The following is a 24,438-nucleotide window of genomic DNA, read 5'->3' as shown; positions in this document are numbered from 1 at the left end:
GCTGACGTAAATGCTCTGCCAGAACTGAAGAGGCCTCTGTACAGTAAATTAGACTCAGGTGCCGGTCCAAACACAAAACACATGCAGAGAAACGTTCATGCCAAGACGATGTTGACGTCACCCTGTAATCCTGTAGATAAAGCTAGAGAAATAGGGTGAAGACTGGAAGAGGATAGAGAGGGGGAGAAGATAGAGGGAGGGAGAGGAGAGAGAAAGAGGTTGATGGTCCTGTTTCTGATGCCAGTTGACTTTATTTGATTTGCTTCATTAATCATGTGCCACATAGTCTGCCTCATGTTGTTTTAAAGAGACAGGCCACTCTTGAATCTAAAGTTTGTCAAATGTTTTCAGACCTCAATATGAGCTATATATGAATATGAGTCCATGTCCTACACCATGTGTTGTACAGGCGGTTATATGCCTGGAAACAGTGAGTTAAGTACTTTACCCTGTAACCTTGGCTTAAGCTCTCATGCTTTCATAATTGTGTTTATGTATGGCTAAGTGTGTGTGTGTGTGTGTGTGTGTAGGGGGGGGGGACGACGACGACGACGACGTAACAGTATATTTAATGTTTACACTGAAGAGGCTCCTTCTACTGCAAAGAAAACAACTGTCTCTACTTCTCACAAAACAACTCTGGGAACTAGTGAACTTAAAGTAGAACAAGAGGGCAGAGAGAAAGAGAGAAGGGTAAACAGAAGAGAAAAGATGGTCAAATCAAATGCAAATAAAACACGCGTGGGCAGACATTCATTATCTCCAACAATTTGCATCCATTGACTGCACTGTCAGTCAATTCAGTCTGTTCAGTCAGCGGAACAGAACATTGCATTTCCCAGGCTACCTCACTGTCAGAAGATTAACTGCTAGTAACTAGGCTCTATACTCAGCAGTTCATAAGCACTTACTATAGCATACTAGCTCAATAAGCAATGGTATCTCTTTAAACACTAGCATTTCCTTAATGAAAGTGTGAATTTGACAGTATGGGATGAAAATACCAATGGATCAAGAAAGCAGCCTAGAGATAATCACATTGAACCTACTGCCACCTGCTGTTAAAAAATGGACATGCAAATAAAAACAGGGAATTTTCATTAAGTACTTTTTATTTACAAACATTAACATCAAACAGTTTATTCAAATTCCTTAGATAAGATGCTCTTTTCCAGTGAGGACAAATATCACCCCTGAGTCTAAATTAACCCCAAAGTGCACTTGGTGAGTTGCTTGGATGAGAAAGAAAACTGATTTCATCGTGTCCCATTCACCATTCAAACATTACATTACAAGAATCTCAAAAGGGAAAGACGGTTCAAAATAACAAAGAAAATCTCATACAAACAAACAAAGCTTACAAGACGAAAACCTCAAGGCCTCGTCTATACTGCAGCACACTGAAAATAAAATTAAAAGTCCATCTTATATTGACATTATGACTATAATTACATTTAATATATTTATTTTAGTCAAACGAAACAGAAACAATTTAGCAACAAGACAGAATACCAAAGTACCGAATTAGATTTTAAAACCCCAACTACTGTCTACAATGCTTCCACCTCCCTATAGTCCCTGCCGTGGATATCACCTCACCCAAATCAATACAAAGGCTCTTTTAACAATATGGAGAAACTTGACAATGAATAATAGTGAAGCCGTAACTTAAGGTCATACAGTATCTGTGCATTCACTAAACGTTGACAATGGCTTCTGTGGTCATGTTGTGGTCATTTCATAATGGTGACCGTCGTGTTGTCATACAGAAGTTGCGGTCTCCGGTGTTGTGTTTAAGAGGGCCGTCTCCTCCTTGATCCGCTGCAAGGCATTCTGGTCAGAGGGAAGTAGGATAGTTGACTCAAAGGGGAAGAAAGACTTGCTTGTTTTGACTATTTATGGGTATAACGAAGTGGCAGAACAAGGCAGAGTGGTACGGGGAGGTATACAAGAGTGGATGAAGAGAGAACCATGCTGTCCTACAGTCTTGATGTTCAGTATTACCACCACAACTTACACTTGAGTCTGATGAAGCAAGGGTCACAGTAGGGCTTTCTGTTCCTGATTCGCACTCCAGACTCAGACCATCCGAGATGGCGCCTGCAGGCCATACACTGTGAGCACACATACACACACACACGTCAGGAGGTATAAACTGTCCCTGAACAGACCCCACTGAACCCAGATCAGATCACCTGATCTGTCGCCCATGTCAGAGCAGTGACAGATTACTGATGCTGGATCAGTTCTATAGAAACAGCAGGTATGTACTCCCATCATCTGCGATATCCAGAGCTAGGCCAGAGCTGGAAGCAAAGCAGTGTGTTAGTCTCACCCACTATCCCCACAGCCACGGAGAGAGAGAGAGAGAGAGAGAGGCAGAGAAAGAGAGAGGAGAGAGGATAGGGTTAACCTGAATTAACTAAGACCAACACTGTTACAGAAAAGGAGGAGGGAGGAACCAAGCAGAAGTACCAGAAGATTAAAAAAAGGAGAGAACGAAGGATGAAACCAAGTGCATCACCAATGTGTGGCCAGGTAGATCTGAAACTCCCTCTAAAACAGTTAGAATAACCAGTGATTACAAAGCTGGTGTGACAGACAGCCTGCAGTAACCGTGCCCATAGACTGCAGAGGGAGAAGTGGTCTGACAGCATGTGTTGGGTGATGTTAGTCATGTCATGTCCTCTGCTCAGCAAGCTCCTACTGGACCAGGAGGGTCAGATCCAGACCAGTCCAGACCCAGGCCAGACCCAGGCCAGTTCTGGGCCGCCTGGCCTCTCACCTGAAAGCAGCCCCGGTGGAAGCAGAGGCCCAGCGACTCGATGGCCATGGCTAAACCTCTCCCTAGAGGGCGCTCACACACACAGCAGCTCCTAGGCCCACTCAACAACCTGGAGCACAGAGAGACCGCACAGGGGCTAGACCCAATGTTGTCTCATGTAACACACACACAGAGCCAGGTGGGCGGGGGAATGTGTATGCCAGATGTATTCAGACACTATTGGAGGACAATAGGAACTTAAAAATTAAAATAAGCTCCTTCATTGAAGCCCCTTGGTTGGACTTAAAAATTTAAATAACCTTTCCTTTTGAATGGGAGCAGGGTACAGAGTATAAGGTGGAAAATCAACACAGACACCCAGTACAAGCTATTATTGGTCTGTACCTGCCACTCTGCTGGGAGCTCGGCCGTGATTGGCCAGGGAGCTCCTCTCCAGGGTTGGTTGGAGGGGCAGGGGTGGTGCTGGATAGGAGGCTGTGTCTCTGCGATCCTGAGGAAAACCCTGCCCCCATGCTGTGGCGGGAGGAGGAGCTTCTGTGAGGGGCGGAGTAGCCAGTAGCCGAGTGAGGGCGGCCATTATTGGGCATTGCGGAGGCTGAGGTCGGGCCACTGGTGGGGAGGCTATCCATAGACTCATATCTGTGGAGAGGACAGAAGAGGAGAGTTAATGAGGACATTGACAGTGTGCGTCACAATGCACTTCACTGTACTGGTTGAGATGCTCATTAGAGCACTTATAAACCTCCGCTTCATGAGCATAGTTAACAGGGCAGCAAGGTCAATGAGAATGGTTCAACATATGGAAGAGAAGGGGAGCAATAGACACACACACACACACACACACACACACACACTTCTTCATAGGCACGCCCATATAGATGGGTTCCTTGGTGACGCTCGTGCTGCGTTGTCGTATCCAGCTGTTGTCAGTGAGGAGCTGAGTCCTCTTTTTCATCTCCCCCAGGATCTGCTGTCTCTCCTGCTCCGCCTGGGACACACACTGACCCACCAGGGCCCGCCCCTTACTCTTCCTCGGAGGCTCCCGCGTTACACCTGGACCAATCACAAGGCACAGACACTCCAGCAGAACCAATCACAATGCAGAGTAATCTCAATGTTACCAAACCAGGAATAACTTCAATATAAGCCATATTAACAGGCTATAATATAGCACCCAGACACAACAGGAAAATATCCTGGCCCCTTCACATTCGTAGCTTATGGTCTGGTATAAGGGTGATAGGTGTGTGACTAACCTCTCGTCTCCTGCTTGTGGAGACCATCCAGGGCTGGAGTGGATCTAGATTTAGTCCTGCAAACCACACACATGCTCAAGGACCATATCAGGATATACAACTCAAATCTATTTACATCACATACAAACAAGCCTTGTATAAGAGCAAGCCATAGCCAGTCTGGAGCCTACAGACCTGTCTGCAGCAGAGAGCTTAGCGAAGCCGTACGAGTCCCCAGGCCTGAGGAGCAGCATCAGCAGACAGGGGATGGAGGTGGAGAGCACAGGCAGGCATGGGCAAGCACAGTACAGTTAATGAGCAGGGCCAGACACACACACACACACACGATTTGTTTGATAGTGACAAAAATGCAAGTCTGATTGTCTCTGTGCATAAATGGCAACAGTTTCAATTGGGAGGTGGGCTTTTGGTATCTCTATTGTGACCTGCCAAACACTCATTTGGGCATGTCTTCGCTGATAGTGTAGAAGCTGTGGGCGGATGGGCCCACTGTGCTACACGCGGTCTCTGGTTTATCAGCTCTTTCCCCCCTCTCCCCTGACGATATATTTGAAAACTGGTCACATCCAAGCGGGCAACCACCTGCCTTCTCGATCCTATCCCCTTCCCCCCTTCTCCAATCCATTTCCAAAGACCATAATCAATTCCTCTCTATCCACCGGTATCCCTTCTCTCCTTCTTATCTAAAACCCTTGAACGTGCTGTCTCTAACCAACTGTCTCACTATCTCCTTCAGAACAACCTCCTGGACCACAATCAATGACCATCAATCCGGCTCTAAGGCTGGGCACTCTGCTGAGACAGCTCTCCTTGCTGTCACGGAGGCCTTCCACTCTGCTCGAGCTTCCTCCCTCTCCTCTGTTCTCATTCTTCTGGACCTGTCTGCTGCATTCGACACAGTAAACCACCCAATCCTTCTCTCCACCCTCTCAGAACTGGGCATCTCTGGCTCTATACTCTCCTGGTTTGCATCCTACTCATTCTTACTTCTTCTAGCATTGTGACTGCCAATGGCCTGTGGTCCTAGCATAGATTTATTTTTCTTATGATGACTAATGGATAGATGATTCACTTACTTAGACAAATGTATTTGTGGTAAGTTGCTTTGGATAAAGGCGTGTGCTAAATGTCAAAAATGTAAATGGATGTTAAACATCTTATTCATAGGGGTCATAAAAAGGGCTCATCTCCATACCAATGATCTCTCTCTGCTACACCTTCACTCTCCTCTCCCTGCTCCTCCCCCGCTGGCTGTGACTCCGCCTCTTGATGTGCAGGCTCCTCTCTACCCCCATCAGGCACTGATTCCTTGATATGATTGGACGACACCTGGACAGGGGGCATGGCTTGGCTCAGGAATGCCTGGGCGCTAGCAGGCCTAGCGAACCCATTGGTCATTTCTCTGGTGCTCTGCTTCAAAACAGTAAGTAGTGATGGTTGATATTTTTTTGTAAACATGGGTACGTGAGACCCACATTTCCCATAAGCACCCAGGCGAGTAGGGGCCTCACCTCGGGCTTCCTGTAGCCCTCTCCTCCTGCTTCCTGCTGGGCTTGCTGCCACTCTGCCTCCAGCCTCTCCTGGTCACGCCTGTACTTCTCCTGTAGAACACAAGAGGATAGGATAAGTGAGCCCATTGGCTGCCGACCTCAACCCATTTGCTATCAGTGTGTGTGTGTGATTATTATTATTAGACTGTGCGTGCGTGTGTGTCTCCTCCCGACCTGTAGGAGGCGCTCCTGTTCCTCCTGCCATTTCTCCTGCCTCCTGCGCTCCTCCTCGGGGTCCCAGGACCAGCTGGAGGGAGAGGTACTGAGGGACGGGACCTGAAGCTAAAGCAGAGAGGAGAGATGAGTCACGCACACACACACACACACACACACACACACACAATGGTTCTAACCCCTTCACCCATGACTTACATCTGATATAGCAGACTCTGAGCCTCCTAGAAAAGAGAAAGAAAGAGAAAGTCACCAGTCAGCCAACATTAACAGCATCATTTGTGTAGAGGTCCCCATTCTGGTTCACACACAGAGCACTGCACACCAAGCGCTGAAGGAGCCACAGTTCAGATCTGCTGATTAGCAAAAAGTCAGAGTAAATTACAACAGTAGCCACATGCCATCTAGCCCCAAGCCGCATGGTCTGTGACATCAGCAGGGTTCAAATGCAGGACCACGCTGTCATCAAAGACGCTCACACAAAGATGTCTTGTTTAAAGTTGGGGAAACTAGAAAAGTCCAGTCCTCGAGCAAGGCGTTGCCTCCAAACCCACAACACAGACACACACACACACGCCTAAGAAGGCGCACACACACAGGCACACAAACATTTACCACAGAGGTAGACCCAGGAGCTGACCCCAGATGACCCTGAAGGGAAAGGCACGTACAGTAAATATTTCATACGAGAGCTTTGGACTTAATGACATGTACGAAAAGTGTGTTAAATAGACATATTATCATCATGACTTTTTAGTGATAATTGGGAGCACAAAGAGTAGCCCATATTCAATGTATAAGGTCCAGCCACAGAGATTAGCCCATTCATTTTCTATGGCCAAAAGTAGTTGACTGGTGAGGGCTTCCCAAAAAAGTTGATTATGGGACCAGAGCTAAACTGTTTAGGTGTTCCAACAAGGTATCCACTTTGAATGACAGTGCATCACCTGCGGAGCAAAGCTATGATTCCTGACAACATCTGAATTACAGCCCAGCCAAACATAACCCAGCAGAAATTCATTAATCAAATAAATCAAACTTTATTATCCATCTGAATGGAGAGATCTCTTTAAGGAGCACGGCGACACAATCTCCACCAGCTTTACCTTTCTGCTTAAAAAACTCTGCTCTCCTTTTCCGGTTTTTCAAAACAATCAGTTCATATTCTACATGGAGAGATGGAGGGAGTGTGAAACAAGGAGAGAGGAAGTAAGAATGAGAGTTATAAGCCCTACTCTCAGGGAATATAACAACATGTTATGTCATGCTTATGACATGTTTGTCAAGGGTTAGGGTTAGGGTTACTGTGTCACATAGTTACCTCTATTCCTGATAGTCCTAGCATCGTCACGGAAACCACCGTTCATGCCTTTCGATGACACACCCTGGGGGGGAGAGAAGTGATCAATCCATCCATCCATCCATCCATAAGATGTTCTGTAAGGAACAGTCACAGATTCTTCACATTTCCTTTACCATGGGCCATGTGACCAAGAGAACTCACGTTGACCGCCTGGCCATTGAGCTGGGCTGGTTTCACCACTGTTGCCATGGAGATATTGGAATCTGGACGAGCGTTGACATGCTGAGTCGCGGCGGCCAGGTTGATAGTCTTACGGCATTTATAGGTCTGGGAGGGTAGACCGCTGCCCCAGTCTGAATCAGCCCCAACCGGACCACGACCACAGACAGAGACCAAGGCCAAAAAGACAACTTATAAATAGGCAAATCAGTAACACCTGATCGCTAACTAAACCAAAGCGGAGTATCTGTCGGTAACAAATTGCTGATTTGATGGACAGAAAGAAAGACCATGCCAAAGGCCTGTTCACTGCTTTCCTATTTGACATTCTAAACACACAATTTGGAAGGTTACGCAACTACAAAGCCAGATGTGAGGGGGGGAGGGGGGGGGGGTCTCACACTCATCGTTGTTACCGTAGTGACGGATGTCCATGGTGAGGTTGCCCTGCTGCAGAGCAGAGGACATGGTGCCCTTCCACTGGTCGTAACTCATCTCTGCCACCCTGCGCCCGTTCACCGCCACAATCTCATCCCCTGCACGCAGCTGGCACAGCTCCGCTGGACTGCCTGGAGGGAGGGGGAGAGAGAGAGAGAAAGAGAGAGAGAGAGAGCGCGAGGTTAGGAGCTATAGTTTACATGAGGACCTGAATCCAACCTGAGGACTGTCATGTAGTGTGATGCAGGGTAAGTCACACCTCTCACATCTCTCTGTTTAAACATTCATGACTGTCTCTGCATCGCTGGACACCAGTCGCAGGTAAACACACTGGCCAGTGGTCACACACACACACACACACACACACTCTCAGATTTAACACAGCACTCTCACACTGCAATCCTTTTTAATAAACATATTTTTCAATAATAAAAAAAAGATTTTACATTTTTCAGATGGCTTGTATTACAGAACACCAAAAAAAGGTTGAACAAAGAAGGCTGAAATCAATTCAAAACAGATTTGAAGAACTGAACTCGCTCACTATACATCAAAATCAATGCACCAAACTTTTAGCCTTCACTAAATGTACGTCAATAGGTTGAGAACAATTCCATATTCAATAACAATAAAGCACAAAGGAAGCGAGAAAGGCCTTTCATGCCCTGAATAGTCAACAACATACTGTACTAATCATTGTGTTCCTATACATCTGGAGTCAGTCTTACCTGGTTGGTCAGGTGTGATATGCCTGTGGGGACTCTCACCTGTGTGGACAGCTTTGACTCGTGCTCCTGTGGAGTCCCAGTGAGTCTGGAAGCCAAAGTCTGGTCTGCTGTTGGGTTTGAGACTCAGACTCACTCTCTTGTCACTGTGACGCACCTAAGAGAAAGAAACACACACACATACCTGAGAGAGAGAGAGGGGTCCACAGTGCACACACACACACACACACACACACACAGAGAGAGAAGATGACACCTGCCGATCTGGTGTCCCATGCTTCCTGGCGGAAACCAGAGCTATTTGACACGCATACACACACACACATTTTAACCTTGGGTCAGAGTGGTGCTACAGTGATCCTTATTAGACTGAAGATCTCTGGATACAGGACAGACAAGGTTAAGGGTTAGGTTTAGGGCTAAGGTTAGGGCTAGGTTTAAAGTTAAGGCTAAAGCTACGGTTAAGGCTAGGCTTAGGGTCAAGGCTAGGGTTAATTAGGGTTAGAGCTGCAACGTTAGCAGTTCTGAGTGTCTGCAGAATGTGTCTAATATATGTCCAGATAGGAACATTCCTTCTGCTCACCTGTGCAGAGCGGTTTTCCAGGCCAGCACTGGGAGTAGGATCGCTGGGCAAGGAAGTCAGGCTGGAACGGGGACAGGGATGGGGACTGGGGTGGGGACTGGGGTGGGCGTGGGGGTGGGGTTCGGAGTAGGAGCGGGGGAGAGGTCCTCTGGTCTGGCTGACAGGGGTAGCACTCCTCCCCTGCCTCTGCTCCTCCATCTTCACTTCCTGGAGGCCGTTGCCAGGACTGGCTAAAGCCCGGGGTTGACCCTTGACCTGGGAGGCGGTGACCGGTTTGTGGTGAGAGGGTCCAGTAAGGAGCTGAGACCTGTCCTGCTCTCCGTTCAACACGCTCTTATGGTCATCCTGCTTCAAAGAGACAACAACAACATCCATGTCTATGAGCTGTGGATTGAGACAGTGAAAACATGTGCTTGTCAGAGAGGGCAGTGTGACGTAGTGGATTTAGGGCTGGAGGACAGGGAACAGTGGAGGTTGAGTCCTGCTCCATTATTCATAGCAGATGCAAGACGATCAGGGAGCACTGGTAACACAAGACATCTCACACACACACACACACCTGTGGAGAACTACTAGTGAGAAGTAAGAACCACGCGGTCAGGTGATCCATGTGGTCAGGTTATGTTTAGGGAAGTGGAATGGACAGGTGAACATCCAATCCAAAAGAGCGTGTGGTGTATTACAAACCTTGGGCAAGGCACTTACAGTAACATCGCTCTGGCCAAATCTCCACACAAGCCACATACAGCATCATCATGACATTTAAAAAGGTGCTTAAACTGCCGTTCAAATGCTTTTGTGCTCCAGGTGGTGTAGGTGTAGACATTACTCAAAGTACAGACAGAAGGAAGGGAAGGTGAAGGGTTACTCACATGGTGCGTTGTACGCAAGGAGGTTAGGGGAGGTGTCGGAGGAATTACATGCCGGTAGAGTCTGGGTAGCGAGGTCACTCTGGAGGGTTTGGCTCCGAAGGGCCTGGGGGTGGTGATAGCCGAGAGGCGGGAGCTGCCTTCGGACCTACGGTAGCCCCGGGGGAGGGTAGCAGACACACTGCCCCCCACTGAACCACCAGTACTGGCTCTGGAGCTGTATCTGTAGAGGCCTGTCTTGGTCTGGCTCCTAGCCTGCTCCTGGTGCTCCTTCCTGGGCATGGAGCCGTTCTGCTGGGGCTGGGGCTGGGGCACCGGGTCACCCAGTCTGATCACCAGGGCCCCCTCCACTGGTCCAGAGATGGGGGCGTCACCAGTGGGGTCCACAGGAGCTAGGCTTCCCTGGCTGTTGACCTCAGTCCCATTGGTGAGGGCTGAGGTAGTCCCGTTCATCAGCATGGTAATCGTAGTGGTCACGGTCTGATCTGTGAGAGTGGTTCCGGTCTGGTCGGGTCCAGACAAGGGCATTAGAAGCGCTGGGCTGGTCTGGGCCTGGGTCTGGAACTGGGTCTTGGAGGAAAACGGGGAGTCTGAGGTGGGGGTGGTAGCTCCATCCAGAGCCACGGTGGCAGTGTGGGTCTTCTCCCCCAGGGAAGGGGGTTGGGAGGCAGGCAGGCGTCTGCTGGATGGTCTTGGGGTCTGGAGGGTGGAGGTATGGGGGCTGTAGGGGCCCTCAATGGCGTAGCCGCGGGTTAGCTGTGCTTGTGTGCGGGGTCTGACCTGGACTGTGGAGGAGGACGCACTGCTGCCTGAACTCTCCTGCTGGTCTCTAATATGAAAGGAGAGAGAGGAGTGGGTGGTTGGCATCAGATTACACTATCACACATGAATGATCTCACACACACACAATCAAACAAACACAAAGGTATTCATTACATTGAGGTAAAGCTTAGTGTGTCATGAACAGTGGACAGTGCATGTGTGTGTGTGTGTGTGTGTGTGTGTGTGTGTGTTCACCTCTCCTCCTGAAGCCCCCTGAGGTTCCCTGCGTCCCTGGTGTTGGCCCCGCCCCCACTGGCTATCTGAACCTTCCTGTAGCGGCCCGAGGTCACGCTCCTGCGAAGGGTCTTCCACTTGGACAGATCCTGACAGAGATGACAGAGACTTTTACAGGGCAGGGCCACCGGCCATAAGACTAAAACAGACTGATACCAGACTGTACGGAACAGACTAGACCAGCGGATCCCAAACCTTTTGCTCTCACCACCCAAAGTCGATCCCCATCAATAATTTCCCGTGACCCCAACAATTGATGGCGGGCTATGCCAACACATAATGATGTCCAAGTGTATTCTAATCACCTAAAAGCCAACCTTATTGGTTGGATTCAAATGACAGAACCCTGCAATATAGGCTACTGTTCATATAGTTCCTGTATTGTAGAGTGGTCAAGCTGGTGTTGGCGGTGCAGTAGCTGGCGATAAATGACTCACGTCGTGCCACAAGACCTCACCGTCCTTGATCCTGGCTACGACCATCTGGAGGTCAATGTCAAATGATTTACTCCTGGACGGGGGGCGGGGAAGGGGAAAGAGAGAGAGAAAGAGAGAACTGACATCAAAGCAAGGGTCTGGTATGTACTGCAAGTTGTTGTTGTGGTAGTATTGCAGTCGTACGGAGTGTAACAGCACCATCTTCTGGACATCTAACGGTATAACAAGCGCAATCAAGCATGCAAAGACAGCCATTAGCATAAAGCAATTTTGTAAATCACTAAAGTGTCTTGGTCCCCTCTCTCCATCACATTCATGATATATGCAAAATAATCCTTAGCCATGTGTGGAAAAACTGCATACAAGGGGCTGGTGAACAGCATCTAGCCATTATAGTTTTGATCCTTTAACAATATTTTTCAGGGCCAGTTGTTAAAGGCATTAACTGACAAAGTGACAGACAGCGACAACAAATGACTCAGCAGGAGCATTTCAAGCTGCCAGCATTCAATCAGCAGCTAGCACGTACACTATGTATGTGGGAACACAGTGATGTCATAAAGTGCAAGCAGCTGGGCTCAAGCACAATGCCAGCACGGGCAGAAGTGTGCCAAGCAGACACACCCAGCCAAAGACACCGTAGTGTCAGAAATGAATTAACTCACCAGATCCAACCAGGGTTGACTTGGTTATGTCTACAAGATCACAGACCACAAACAGACCAAAGAGAGACAACGTCAGGTTGCGGTCAGGCGTATTACCTCTAGAACCGCATAAACACGTCGATGTTTTTGACCAGAGCTACTGATGTCTTTGACACTCTGTATTGTACTGTAGTCTTCCAGCCATATTGGGTTGGAACGCAGAGATACGTTCGGTCTAGAAGAGAATCGACCTTTCATTGCCACCTATTCCAGGTGGTCTATGATTATAGGTCCACACGTACAATCATCCTAATAAATATTCTGTGGCTTAGATACACAGCACACAGAGATCACAGAAGACCCACCATCCCCACCATCTTTGTTTACCACGAACTGTGTTTTGTTCACCATTCAAACATTTCCATTAAACACTGTTCATCATAGTCTAGTCCTTCCACACTACTGTATGGAAGCTCTGGTATCCACGGAGAGGGGAGAGTTATGTCGTCCAACCATCATCTCACACAGGCGCGACAGGGAGAACATTCATCACACCAGCGCCACATACGTCTGAGTTCATCATTCCTTTATTGACCCACAATAAAATGTTTGGTTTTGTACATCATAGGGCAAAAACAGGCACACACACACTATAGGCTAGGCTCTACAATAACACTTGTATCAACACCTCTTTTGACTCGATCGCTAATAATACTTTGTATAATAATTTAAATATGTTCTACAGAGACTGAGGAGGATACAGCCCTTCAACCTGCAGGGAGATTTCCTACCTGGAAGATTCACTTGTTTGGCTTTCAAGAATAGAATCATAAAATGCTAGAGTCATCTTTCAATACACCCCATAAGCCCAGGGTGTGAAATGAGAGGATTGTGATAACATTTACAGCGCACACACACTTAACCATGATTAATCTATACACAGGCAAAAACCATTTGCATGATTATGGCCAAATATAAAAGTCTGTATAAAATGCAAATGAGTGTTCTTCTATGCGTATCTATGGTTGATGTTTAGTTCAAGACGTTTAGTTCAGCTTGTTGCTGGGCATGTAGAAACTAAACTAATGGCAGGACACTGCCTCAATTAGAATTTGAGAAGTGCTCCGTCCGTAATCTATGCTCCACAAAGCTTTAGAACTGAGTATCAAACAGAACGTGAAGGTACAGTAGGGGAGGGGGTATTCAGGGGTGGTGATGGGGGTGGGGGGAAGACAGGGTTCGTGCAGACACAGGTGCCCCTAGCCAGGGTGTGATGTCATAGTCCTCCTCCTCCTCCGAGGACCCCGAAGTCTTACGGCTATAGCCAGGGAAGAGAGGGAGTGAGAAAAGAAGGAAGAGAGAGGAAGAGAGGAAGAGAGAGAGACACACAGACAGAGAGGAAGAGGGGAGTATGGTGAGAAATCAGCAGTGAAAAAAAAAAAAAAAAAAAAAACACCAAGGAGAAAGTTGTGCCCTAACATTTAAAATGTCTCAAAAATCCCCCCCCAAAAAAGAGAGTGATGAAAATAATAATACAATGCAATAAAAACAGAATAGCATTTTCATAGTCCATCTGTAACCAACTCCTTACCCCCAAAACACACTGGGCATGTCGCGTGGAATGTTTGTGTCACGATGGGGTTGCGCTGGGGATGCTTGACCAGGCACGTAACAGAAGCGCGCCGTCAGTCAGACCAGAGAGAAGCTTTGAGCAGACAGACTCGGCTTGTGTTGTCTCATCTGGATGGCTACGCACGCACCACGGACGGAGGTCAAAATAGACCCGAATACTAAACTTGCTCTGCAGCGCTGCAAGCCGCGCGTGAGGCCGCGCTGCTCACAGTCGGCCCAGCGTGTCTCATAGATAACCGTGGAAGCGATTCAGCTGTGGCTGACGGAGGTTTCCAGAACGGAGATGCGACACGCCCAGTGTGGTTTAGGGGTGACTGCCAGCGTGCTCGTTTATTTTTTGCACCCAAATCTAAATTTTGACTCAAGCATTCTCCTGGGACAGACCTGAAGCCCTGCATCTTCCTGTACCAGGGCCGCCGCTGGGACCCCAGCTTGATCCTGCGCACGTGCACCTCCTCCTCAGGGGTCCAATACTTGGGCAGGAACTTGTCAAAGTCGGGGTTGGCCGAGGTCTGATGGAGGGTCTGTTCCACACGCCGCACGTACAGGTCGTCCTGCACGGGGTCCGCATCGCCAGCCTCGTCCTCCGAGTCTTCCTCACACCTCGCCCTGAGGAAGATCTCCTCGTCCAGGCTCCGCTCCGCCTCAGAACGGGTCCTGGCATGGTGGTGGTGGTGGGGGGGGGAGGGGGGAGGTGGTGGTGGTGGTGCTACTGATCCACAGATACAGTAGTACCATCCATGTTAAACTGGACATTCCACTAGACTATAGACTGGACATCCAATCCCACTGACCATCCATCCACTGGACATCCCATAATGAAGCTCATGCTGCATCAGTCCCTACAGTAGAGTTAGCTGCGCGGGGTAAGCCTCTCACATGATGGACATCTCTTTCCTCTGTCCATACGCTGGGTTATTAGCCTTGTTAGGTTAGCCGTTAGCATATTTGACCGGAAATTCCACCGAACGCAGCATCAGAGGTGGTAGTAGAGTTAAGCAGGGCTGGCGACACACTCTCAAACTCTCTCACGCTGGCATCTCATCGTGCCTGTGGAGATGCTACTGCAGGTTAGTGGAATGCGGAGCAGCCAGATATCAGTGATTCCATAAACGTGTCGAGCCCCCCCCCTCTCTCTCAGACGTTTCAGGACCATCAGCAGATACAACGATGATTGATTATTATGATAAAGGATGAAGAGGGGAGCGACAATCAAGCCAAAACACACAAACGCCTGCCCTCCCTCTCCCGTTGTGTTGCAGGTCACCTTCATTGTAGTACGTAACCACATCAATACCATATACTGTGGTACATCAGTACCACACTGTAGTTAACCTGACTGCAATGTGGACGACCTGGAACCCAACCCTTCTCTCTCTCTCTCCTGGCTATCTGACCTGGGGGAGGACACCACGGTATGTCTGGGGGGGGTGGACACCCTCACGCAGCGCTTGGGGGTCCTGTGGGCCAGCCTGCCCCTCCAGGGGCTCATGGGTACAGCGAAGTTGGTGGGGGTGACGGGGGTGGGAGAGTGGAAGCGCCGGCTGGCCAGATCGTCCATGACAATGTCCGGTTCTGGCCGGTCGGCGTCCGAATCGCTGTCGCTACGGTAATCGTAGGCCCACTGGAGGAAGACCTCAGCAGGGTGGAGCTTGGGGAGGGGCGGGCTCTGAGGGGGAGGGGCCTTCTTGTCTCCACTGAGACCACAGACCAATCAGGGATCAGAATCAATACAACCAGCTGGGCCAGTTCTTTATGGGTGGGAGGTCTTTAGAAAGGCCGTCAATTAAAAGAACTGTCAGCACACATGCTTTGTGATGTGTGATAAATAACGAGAGATGTCTGTCAAATTAATATACATCCTAACAGTCTAAATTTCACCATGTCACACCAAGTACATTTCATCAACAAAAACAAAATTGAGCTAAATAAAAATAAAAATATATAAAAAAAAATATATTTACAAAAAACGAGGAAGAGTAATATGCTCAACAGATGCCAACTGTTTAGGGCATGTTAAATGAACGCAATAAATTATTATTAATTTAGCGGTGCTGTGACAAGGGAGTTACTGTCGGTTATGACCTTACCTGGTGAGGGGGCTGGGACAGCCCTGTCCCACCCGTTTCCTGCGCAGGGGTGAGGGGACGTTCCCCCTGTCCCTCTGGCCGGACGAGTCGCTGCCCTGCATCCTGAAACCCTGCTCCGCCTCTGTGTCACTACACCAGCCTGAGGACGGATGGAGGGAAGAAGATATGAGTACTGGTGATGGAGAAGGGGGAAACGAGGAGGAGAGAGAGGAGTGACGGACGAGCTAAGAGGAGTTTCAGATTAAGAGAGAAGCCAAGAAAAAGTATTTAAAAAGAAATTAGGAAAAAAGTGGGGGAGAGTTGATGGAAATGGAAAAAAGCAGAAAAGAGGCAGTCTGAGAGAAAGAGGAGACATGCACCTTGGACACAGGGAGTGAGGAGTGAGCAGCCCTGAGCCCCACCTCTGCCCTGTATCACACACCCCAGACACGCCCATTATCACCCGAATGTGGAAACTGCCGGAATGTCTCACAGACGTGTATGGAGAGCAGGGGGACACAGGACAGCGTTCCTCTTCCCAATACCACAGCTTTGGAAGAGCGTCATTCCTGTCTGATAGCCAATTCGAATTCAACTTGATGTTGAATTGCCTGAAGCTTGATGTTTAAATGATTTAGTGTGTTATCAGGTGTGGGTTAGGGTTAAAAAAAAGAAAGAAAAAAGAAAGTGCAATCCATGTCCTTAGATGCTAGTTGAGAAACTGTAATCTAGCCTATGGCCACAATTTGGCAATATTTTGAACTACCCGGCTAGGCAGAAGAGGATGTCCCCTACCCACTCCTCAGTGCCTGGTCCGCTGGGTCCTAGGGACTAACCAATGTTAAGTTTCCAAATTGTGCTAGGTTTAGGGTTAGGGTTTAGGGTTTGGTTAAGTTCAGGGTCAGTTTCAGGTTTTGGGCTAGTCATGCTGTCAATGGAGTCCTCAGAAAAGTCACTTTATTCTCTCACGTACTGGAGAGTGTTTCATAGCTACGGTGTCTCTGCTTGCTCTTCTTTTTTTTTTGTAAGAAATGCTCCGCAAACTGAATAACTGCTTGTCAAATGTCAATGATTGCGTCTGTGCATGTTTACCTTCGCTCCTGGCCTTCAGGGTCGGTGACTCCACAGAGTCACAGCTGTCCACAGAATCCTGTCTCCCGTTGGTAGGCAGACACACTCGCTGTATCTCCTCCCTCTCTGGGTACCAGGTCTCGCTGAAGCCGCTGTCCCTCACACTGCCACTACCACCCCCCTTAGGAGGGACGGAGTCCTCCAGAGCCTGGCAAACAGGACAGGACAAGACAAATACCAGGTCACCCCTGGAGAACATCTGCAGGGTGTCAACTACAACCATCTGTACAGCCAAAACATCCCTGTGCTATACTCGGTCATGTTCATGAGACACAAAAACAGGTGAAAACCTTTTTGAAACCGAATCAAAAAAGACGAGGGTACTGTCTGCCTGAGTTTGTCCAATAACAACACATGCTTGTGTTTTCTGTCGCAAAACGTTTCGCATGGGAGTGCCGACTGAATGAGATCCTCTGGTCTGCATTGGATGCATTAACAGAGCCATGCCCAGAGGACAGTAGCCTACCTTGGACAGAGCCAAGCCCAGAGGAGAGTAGCCTACCTTGGACAGAGCCATGCCCAGAGGAGAGTAGCCTACCTTGGACAGAGCCAAGCCCAGAGGAGAGTAGCCTACCTTGGACAGAGCCAAGCCCAGAGGAGAGTAGCCTACCTTGGACAGAGCTATGCCCAGGAGTCCCTCGAAGGCCTTGAGGTTGAGTTGAGGTCCGCTGTAGAAGGGGTCCGCCTGGGCCTTCCTACCCAACCAGTAGATAGTGATCAGGACCTGGACCACAGGGAGAGAGCGGGGGATGAAATAAAGTGTCTACTGTATCTTTAATACCTATCTTTAGTACAGAGTCTACTGTATCTTTAATCGCAAACATAAACAAAACACAGTAATCATCTACTTACGTTTTTTAGCCTTCTGCTGGTCTCCTCACACCTAACAGAAAAGGAGAGAAGAATACTGGGATGAATTTCTGTTACAGAAAGTCTTTCTACTGGCTCACCCTCTCAGTGTAAACACAAACTAGATACTGTGCACACACACACACACGTATGCAATAGTCAAACACCAATAACATTAACTTCATGCTTCTTAAGGTGCTCTGCAATATAATTTAAAAAAAGGACATTTTGTTTAACTATAGAATGATATTTCTTCCCTTTCATTTCCAATGTTGACACAGAGCAGGTTAAGACCTAACTAGCACCGTTCAAAGTGTCATTTGACTTCTGCTGCCGAGTCAAACAGCTCCTCTACACCCTACTGGACTGTCACAGAGACATCCCACAATCAACACCATACCATCTCCATAGCTAAAGACAGTCGAATAGAGCCCAATAATTAACCACAAACTAAAACAACAACAAGCTCATACCATAACATGCCATACTACAGTACCTTCTCCATGTGACGCATGTCACATCCACTTCAACAGCCTATAAACTCATGCCAGGGACACATGCAGGAGAAAATACTTCTAAAAATAACTTCTTCTCCACTCTCCGTGGTTTAATTTCATCATCATACCGAACAGTTCTAAGGAGTGACCTTCCTCGACTATTATTAGGACCAGTAATATAGTAATACACCCCCCCCCCACACATCATCCCCGCCTGGAGAAATGCTCCCCCCACTACACCCCTCTATTACCCGAATGACCCCCACCCTATAGGTAATACATGAACACCTCCCTCATGTGTGTGTACGGTTTTGTTTCTCTGTGTGGTTTAGTCACAGGTTGACCTGAGTGTACAGATACATCTCAGATCTGTTTGCACAGCAGACACATTACCTCAGCTGACATGGAAATGTTCTGCAAACACCATTCAAATGAAACAGAAGACAAGTGGTCATACATTCACTGTTGACTTTGGTGGTGTTTTTTTCAGTATTAGTATAGCGTTCCTAATAAAGCGTTTTGTGTGTATGTATGTATGTATATATATATTTTTTTTTAATATACATACACACACACACACACACACACACACAAAACACTTTATTAGGCACACTATACTAATACTGGGTAGAGCTTCCCTTCGCTCTCAAAACAGCCTCAATTCTTCATGGCATTGATTCCACAAGATGTTGGAAACATTCCTTTGAGATTCTGGTCCATGATGACAAGATTGCATCACGCAATTCCTGCAGATTTTTCAGGTGCAATTTCAAGCTGTGAATCTCCCGTTCAACCACATCCCAAAGGTGTTTCTATTGGATTCAGATCCAGTGACTAGGAAGGCCACTAAAGAACACTGAACTCATTGTCGTGTTCAAGAAACCAGTTTGAGACGACTTTTGCTTTGTGACATGGTGCATTATCATGCTGGAAGTAGCCATTAGAAGATGGGTAAATAGTGGCCATGAAGGGATGCACATGGTCAGCAACAATACTCAAATAGGCTGTGGCACTCAAGCGATGATTGATTGGTATTAACGGGCCCAAAGTGTGCCAAGAAAACATTCCCCGCACCATTACACCACCTGCACCATGAGAAGGTGTACAGGTGTTCCTAATAAAGTTCTCAGTGAGTGTGTATATATCTATACCTATAGAGGTCAAGTCAATATTCTTGCGGGCAGTTTCTTTACAACCTACCTAGGTAGACCCACATACTGACTCAGAGAGTGTATGTGTGTGTTTGTGTGTGTGTTTGTGTGTGTGTGTGTGTGTGTGTGTGTACCTGAGAGTAGCGCGGGTAGACAGGTCCTGCAGGTCTCCAGGGTGAAACAACTGTGCTTGGTTCAGACCCAGCTTCTCACAAGCCCTGAGGAACACGCTGATATTGTCCTGGGGGGGGGGTAAGGTAGACGAAGAAGTGGGAATGGGTGGGGGCAGGAGGAGAGCAGGTGGGAGTTACTGTAAAGTCAATGAAATATAGATGGCTTGTCTATGTGTATTCATATGAGGTAGTCTCTGAATAGCCTTCCCAAATCTGTTGCAAACTGGCTTCAGTGAAGGTAGGGGGGGGTGACGCACGGTAAGATGGCAGACTGACGGATCTTACTGACAGACTGACAGATCTTACTTCCACATCTGTTATACTGCGACGCAACCGCATGTCTGAGAATCACTACATCAGGAAACCACTGCGTTCGAGACTTCCTGGCAGACACCCCCCCCCCCCCCCCCACACACACACACACACACAACTCACCAGGCCGGCGATAGGAGTCGACAATCTGTTGAGTCTCTTAATAATGCCAGGTTTCAGCTCATTGATCAGACTGAAACAACAGAGCAGGGAGACAGGAGAGTTAGACAGGAAAGAGAGTTCCACCCTAGTCATGTGTCTGTTCAAGAGACTCATCAACAGGTATATGTAACGTATTCACAAGAGAAGTTCAGTCAACCAAGCCTGTCTATCTGTGCTGTGTCTTTTAGGTGTAGTGTACTGGTCTGGGGAGGCACGTGTTTGATACCATTCCATTCCATGCAATACAATACAACACAATGAGCCCATCCTCAGATGTCCACCTCCTCCAGCCTCTCCTGGTAAAGATGTACAGTAACAGATAACATTGTCACTCACTCGCACAACAGGACTCCATTCTCTAGGGCAGAGCGGAAGTTGTTGCTGCCAAACGATTTCCTGGTCACTTCCTATAGAGGAAGAGCAGAATTTTAGAATACCTTTCTGTGCATACGCTCTACAGGGGGGAGGGAGAACATCTGTTGCATCACTGAGTAAATACAAGAGATCAGCTGCTGTGATACTCTAAGAAACATGGTGCTTCTCCCTCCCCCAATAAAATCATCAGCCACGATAATGTTCAAGTACAACGCCTACAGCAGAATGAACAACGCCATAGAAAAGATAAACCCAGCTCCCTCCCAAACACACAGTGCACAAGCACGTGGACAGGAACATGAAGTACATCCAAAACAACAACAACAACAACAAACTCAAACTCCAAACACACAAGTTCTCTTGTGAGGGGACAGAAAGGGGGGGTGAAGAGGGCCTCCCTATTGCCCTACATACTAACACTGCTCCCTCTCTCTCCGTCTCCCTCTCTCTCACTAATGACCACATCTTCGCTCACCTACAGCTCCTTCTGCCAGTGGAGGGCAGGGTGGTGGAGGTTCACTCCTTCCCTGTCAATTAACATGGTCATTGTGGGAGGGTAAAATGGTTTGACCACCCGAGCCCCAAATCAAATGAACATCCTCCAAACCCATCCCGCCCCTCATCATCTCTCATTAACGGACCACACTGAGAATTCTGGAGGGCCAAAACTGGCTTGGGCACAGTGCCAAGGGCGCGCGCGCACGCACACACACACAATAACAGCAACACCCCCCTCACAGTTCCCTCTCTGAAGTAGGGCGAAATCATGTGATCACTCAGCAGAGCGCATACATGACTGGGCACATCAGTCACAGAGCCGACACACACACACACACACACACACACACACACACACACACACACACACACACACACACACACACACACACACACACACACACACACGGGAAGCATTGTTCATTCATACAGGGGAACTGGCTGGGGGTAGGGGGTCCCTCAGTGTTCTTCATATCTCTCTCCCTCAGGCCCCCTACACTCTCTCCTCAGGCCCCCCTTACCAATGCTCCCTTTATGCCCCTCTCTTCACCCCTCACCCCTGCTCTCCCCCTTCTCTATATATGTCCCTCTCTCTGAGAACATGGTACCCTGGTCCCGCTGCAGCCATACACTCTGATCAGTGAAACCTTCCATCACAAGAGGAGTCAAATGTTAAATGGAATTATGCAAAACTGCCCATCTCGTACATCATGTACAAAAATACAGTAACAAGCACATTACATTCCCAGCCAATAGCATCTATCAGGGCTCATTTGTGAAAGCAATCGTGAAGTTTGATCAGTTGTATTGTTTACCATGCTATAAAAAAACAGTCAAAGGCTTCATTTAGAACATTGACCAGTGCCCATCTAATTGCAGCGCAGGGTTTTATCAGGATTTACAGTTGGTCACTATCAGGTGATGATATAATGGTAAAAAACTAAAAGAATAATACCATGCGTCTCTGCCGTCCCTCTACAGCTTCAGTATTTTCCTAAACAGACCTGGTCAAAAATGCCAAATATTTGAGCTGGACATAATTTGGTAGTATAAAGGATTTAAAGAGAGTCCCAAAAATGTTCCCAAACGATGCAGGTAGCCAACACATTTGACTGAATACGATTTGACCGAGGTCTTCCCCCTGAGAGAACCACTGGGACCATCGGCTTTGGGCAGACTGCTGACATCGGTTGATCGATCCATCACTGTTCAGAAACTGAACAGAAGTCATTCAAAACACAGGACAAGAAGTCTCCCAGAGCCCAAACAGTATGAGTAAAGCCTCAAATGTGAAATGTTGAACAACAGAGTATGCAAGTAAGTATCTATTGTTTTGTAATTCCTACTGCAACACATCAACCAACTCACCTCCAGCCAACGCTGCGCCTCGGTGAAGGCATCTTCACAACTCACACTCGTCTGCTCTCGCCACTCCATCCCGGTCCTCACAAAATCAAACCAACTCTCGTTCTGATGGAAAGACAAGATTTTAGGGAAACATTCGCTTCATTCGCTGGTGTAGCCACAAAAAAAAAAAGTGAACTCCGCGCACCGCTCTTCCGAATTAATTTCCAAACAATCCTAGTCATTACATCGACAGGAGAAAACATATTTAAAGAATTGGAATTTTAAAACGCAGAACACAAAGCCTCCCTTCGAGCAAATTCGAGCATCTGCTCCTTACCTGCGGCGATCTGGAAATGTCGGGCTCACCGGTAAGTGTGTCTCCGTTAATTGACTTCCGCGCGGACAGACACCTATCAACTTTATTTTCTATCAAGCGCAACTTCTCATCATGTGGGCGTTCCTCCTAGAAAGACAGGCTTCACATGACCCGCACGAATCAAACCACCACTGAAGTCCTTTGTTTGGTGATTTTCTTTACACTAATTGTACTTTCCAGTCATTCCGTTCAGTGTTACAATAGATGTGCACTCAAACTTCTGTCAAACTGCCTGTTGCGGTATCATCACAAGACAAACATTATTAGAGTTATTTCTTTGTTTCTTTTCTCAACAGCAGGTGGCGCCACACACCGATGTAGCGGCCCACTGACGACCATAGTTGTCCTCCACAACCCAGCTCCTGCAAGTGTTGATGATGATAACATATGCTGATGTAAACGTCACACATATTTGTTTCCATGTAATCCCCTGGGGTCATAACCCATGATGACTAAACTCTCAGGACAGCAATGCTTTAAAACTGGAGGAGGCAGAGAGGGTCTACAAACAAGAATATGCATCTATTTAACATCTTTTACCACTCATACATTCATCTCCCTCCCATGAGTATATGTAATGCACACTGGTGAGGTTTTGGAGTACCTGCTCCCCTACCCCCTCTCCTCCACTGACTTAAGCTCACACCCACGGTGCTCAGAGTAGTCATGAGACGACGATTTCACTGTGGGACAGCACAAGAGTCTCACTCACTTCCTCTTCAAACTGTCAGAGAGAGAGAGAGAGAGAGAGAGAGAGAGAGAGAGAGAGAGAGAGAGAGAGAGAGAAAGACAGACAGACAGAAAGGAAAAGAGATTGAAAGAGACAAACAGAAGTAGAGAGCAAGATAGAGTGATAGAGAGCGAGGGCATGGGTGAGTGAGGTGGACAGGTGGAAAGAGAGAGTGAGAACTAGAGAGAGTGAGAACTAGAGCGCTACTGGAGATGGTAGTGGTGAATTTGATTGACATTATTGTTCAATTATTTTTCTCTCTCTATTAACTTGCTTGCCACTGGTTGTCCCTAATCTCCACGACATGTACTCACTGACCTGGATCCTATTGATAGCACAGAAACAAGTTCATCACCAGACTCTCCTCATAACCGACCTCTGACTGACTGTGACTGTATGAAAGAGGCTAATCGATAGATAGATAGATAGATAGATAGATAGATAGATAGATAGATAGAGAGAGAGAGAGAGAGAGAGAGAGAGAGAGAGATAGAGAGAGAGAGAGAGAGAGAGAGAGAGAGAGAGAGAGAGAGAGAGAGAGAGAGATAGATAGAGAGAGAGAGAGAGAGAGAGAGAGAGAGAGAGAGAGAGAGAGAGAGAGAGAGAGAGAGAGAGAGAGAGAGAGAGAGAGAGAGAGAGAGAGAGAGAGATAGATAGATAGATAGATAGATAGATAGGTACTTTATTGATCCCCGAGGGGAAATGAAGGCGTTACAGCAGCTCCCGTCACAAACAACAACAACAAAATAAAGTGACAATAGAATAAAATAGACATCTGAAACATTATATACAGAAGAAGAGTCCAGTATGATTTAACATCCCCCAGCCTGACTCTGATCACCCCGATCGAGCCAGTCGGAGGAGTTGTACAGTCTTATTGCGGCAGACAGAAAAGATCTCCTATAGTGCTGCTTAGTGCAAAGTGGTTGTAGTAATCTGTTGCTAAAGGAGCTTCTCTGCTCTGCCACAGTGACATGTAGGGGATGGGAGGGATTGTCCATGATGGCCAATTGGTGAAGAGGCACTGCATCACCTGACATGCTGCCCACAGAATGTGCCTTTAATGGATGGCCCGTGTGCCTGCTGCTCTTCTGGAA

At 47.7% G+C, this 24,438-nt stretch overlaps 1 protein-coding gene across 7 annotated transcripts; it reads right to left on the bottom strand.

Annotated features, from left to right (window-relative positions):
• Nucleotides 1-1,113: 1,113 nt before the first annotated feature.
• LOC310820102 (LIM domain only protein 7-like) lies at nucleotides 1,114-22,657 on the bottom strand. 7 transcript variants are annotated; one of them, XM_083691614.1, is made up of 29 exons: nucleotides 22,573-22,657; nucleotides 22,257-22,358; nucleotides 20,352-20,422; nucleotides 19,977-20,046; nucleotides 19,503-19,609; nucleotides 17,724-17,754; nucleotides 17,482-17,595; nucleotides 16,833-17,019; nucleotides 15,762-15,900; nucleotides 12,061-12,090; nucleotides 11,396-11,468; nucleotides 10,920-11,047; nucleotides 9,906-10,731; nucleotides 9,034-9,381; nucleotides 8,493-8,607; nucleotides 7,689-7,856; nucleotides 7,270-7,421; nucleotides 7,087-7,150; nucleotides 6,381-6,416; nucleotides 5,964-5,989; nucleotides 5,766-5,873; nucleotides 5,553-5,642; nucleotides 5,237-5,454; nucleotides 4,216-4,260; nucleotides 4,042-4,097; nucleotides 3,640-3,838; nucleotides 3,170-3,424; nucleotides 2,018-2,114; nucleotides 1,114-1,833 (listed from the first exon to the last, which is right to left on the bottom strand). In XM_083691614.1, the coding sequence occupies exons 2-29, from the start codon at nucleotides 22,323-22,325 to the stop codon at nucleotides 1,762-1,764; spliced, it is 3,894 nt and encodes a 1,297-aa protein (XP_083547740.1). In that variant the 5' UTR covers nucleotides 22,326-22,358; nucleotides 22,573-22,657; the 3' UTR covers nucleotides 1,114-1,761. The 7 variants fall into 7 exon arrangements, with proteins under 7 accessions (XP_083547740.1, XP_083547742.1, XP_083547746.1 ...); XM_083691616.1 differs by having other exon boundaries at nucleotides 5,237-5,451; XM_083691620.1 differs by having other exon boundaries at nucleotides 5,237-5,370.
• Between the last annotated feature and the right edge of the window lie 1,781 nt (nucleotides 22,658-24,438).

This window comes from Argentina silus (genome assembly GCF_951799395.1).
Source record: "Argentina silus genome assembly, chromosome: 19".
In the NCBI taxonomy this organism is placed as follows: domain Eukaryota; kingdom Metazoa; phylum Chordata; class Actinopteri; order Argentiniformes; family Argentinidae; genus Argentina; species Argentina silus.
This window is presented reverse-complemented; position numbering and strand designations above follow the sequence as displayed.

Bases quoted from the DNA above. Each gene is read 5' to 3' on its own strand.
- LOC310820102 (XM_083691614.1), bottom strand. From the start codon at position 22,325: ATGGAGTGGCGAGAGCAGACGAGTGTGAGTTGTGAAGATGCCTTCACC. The intron at 17,020-17,481 runs GTAGGCTACTCT...CCTGTTTGCCAG, and splicing joins TGGGCATAGCTCTGTCCAAG to GCTCTGGAGGACTCCGTCCC. The intron at 5,455-5,552 runs GTGAGGCCCCTA...ACTGTTTTGAAG, and splicing joins AGGGCTACAGGAAGCCCGAG to CAGAGCACCAGAGAAATGAC.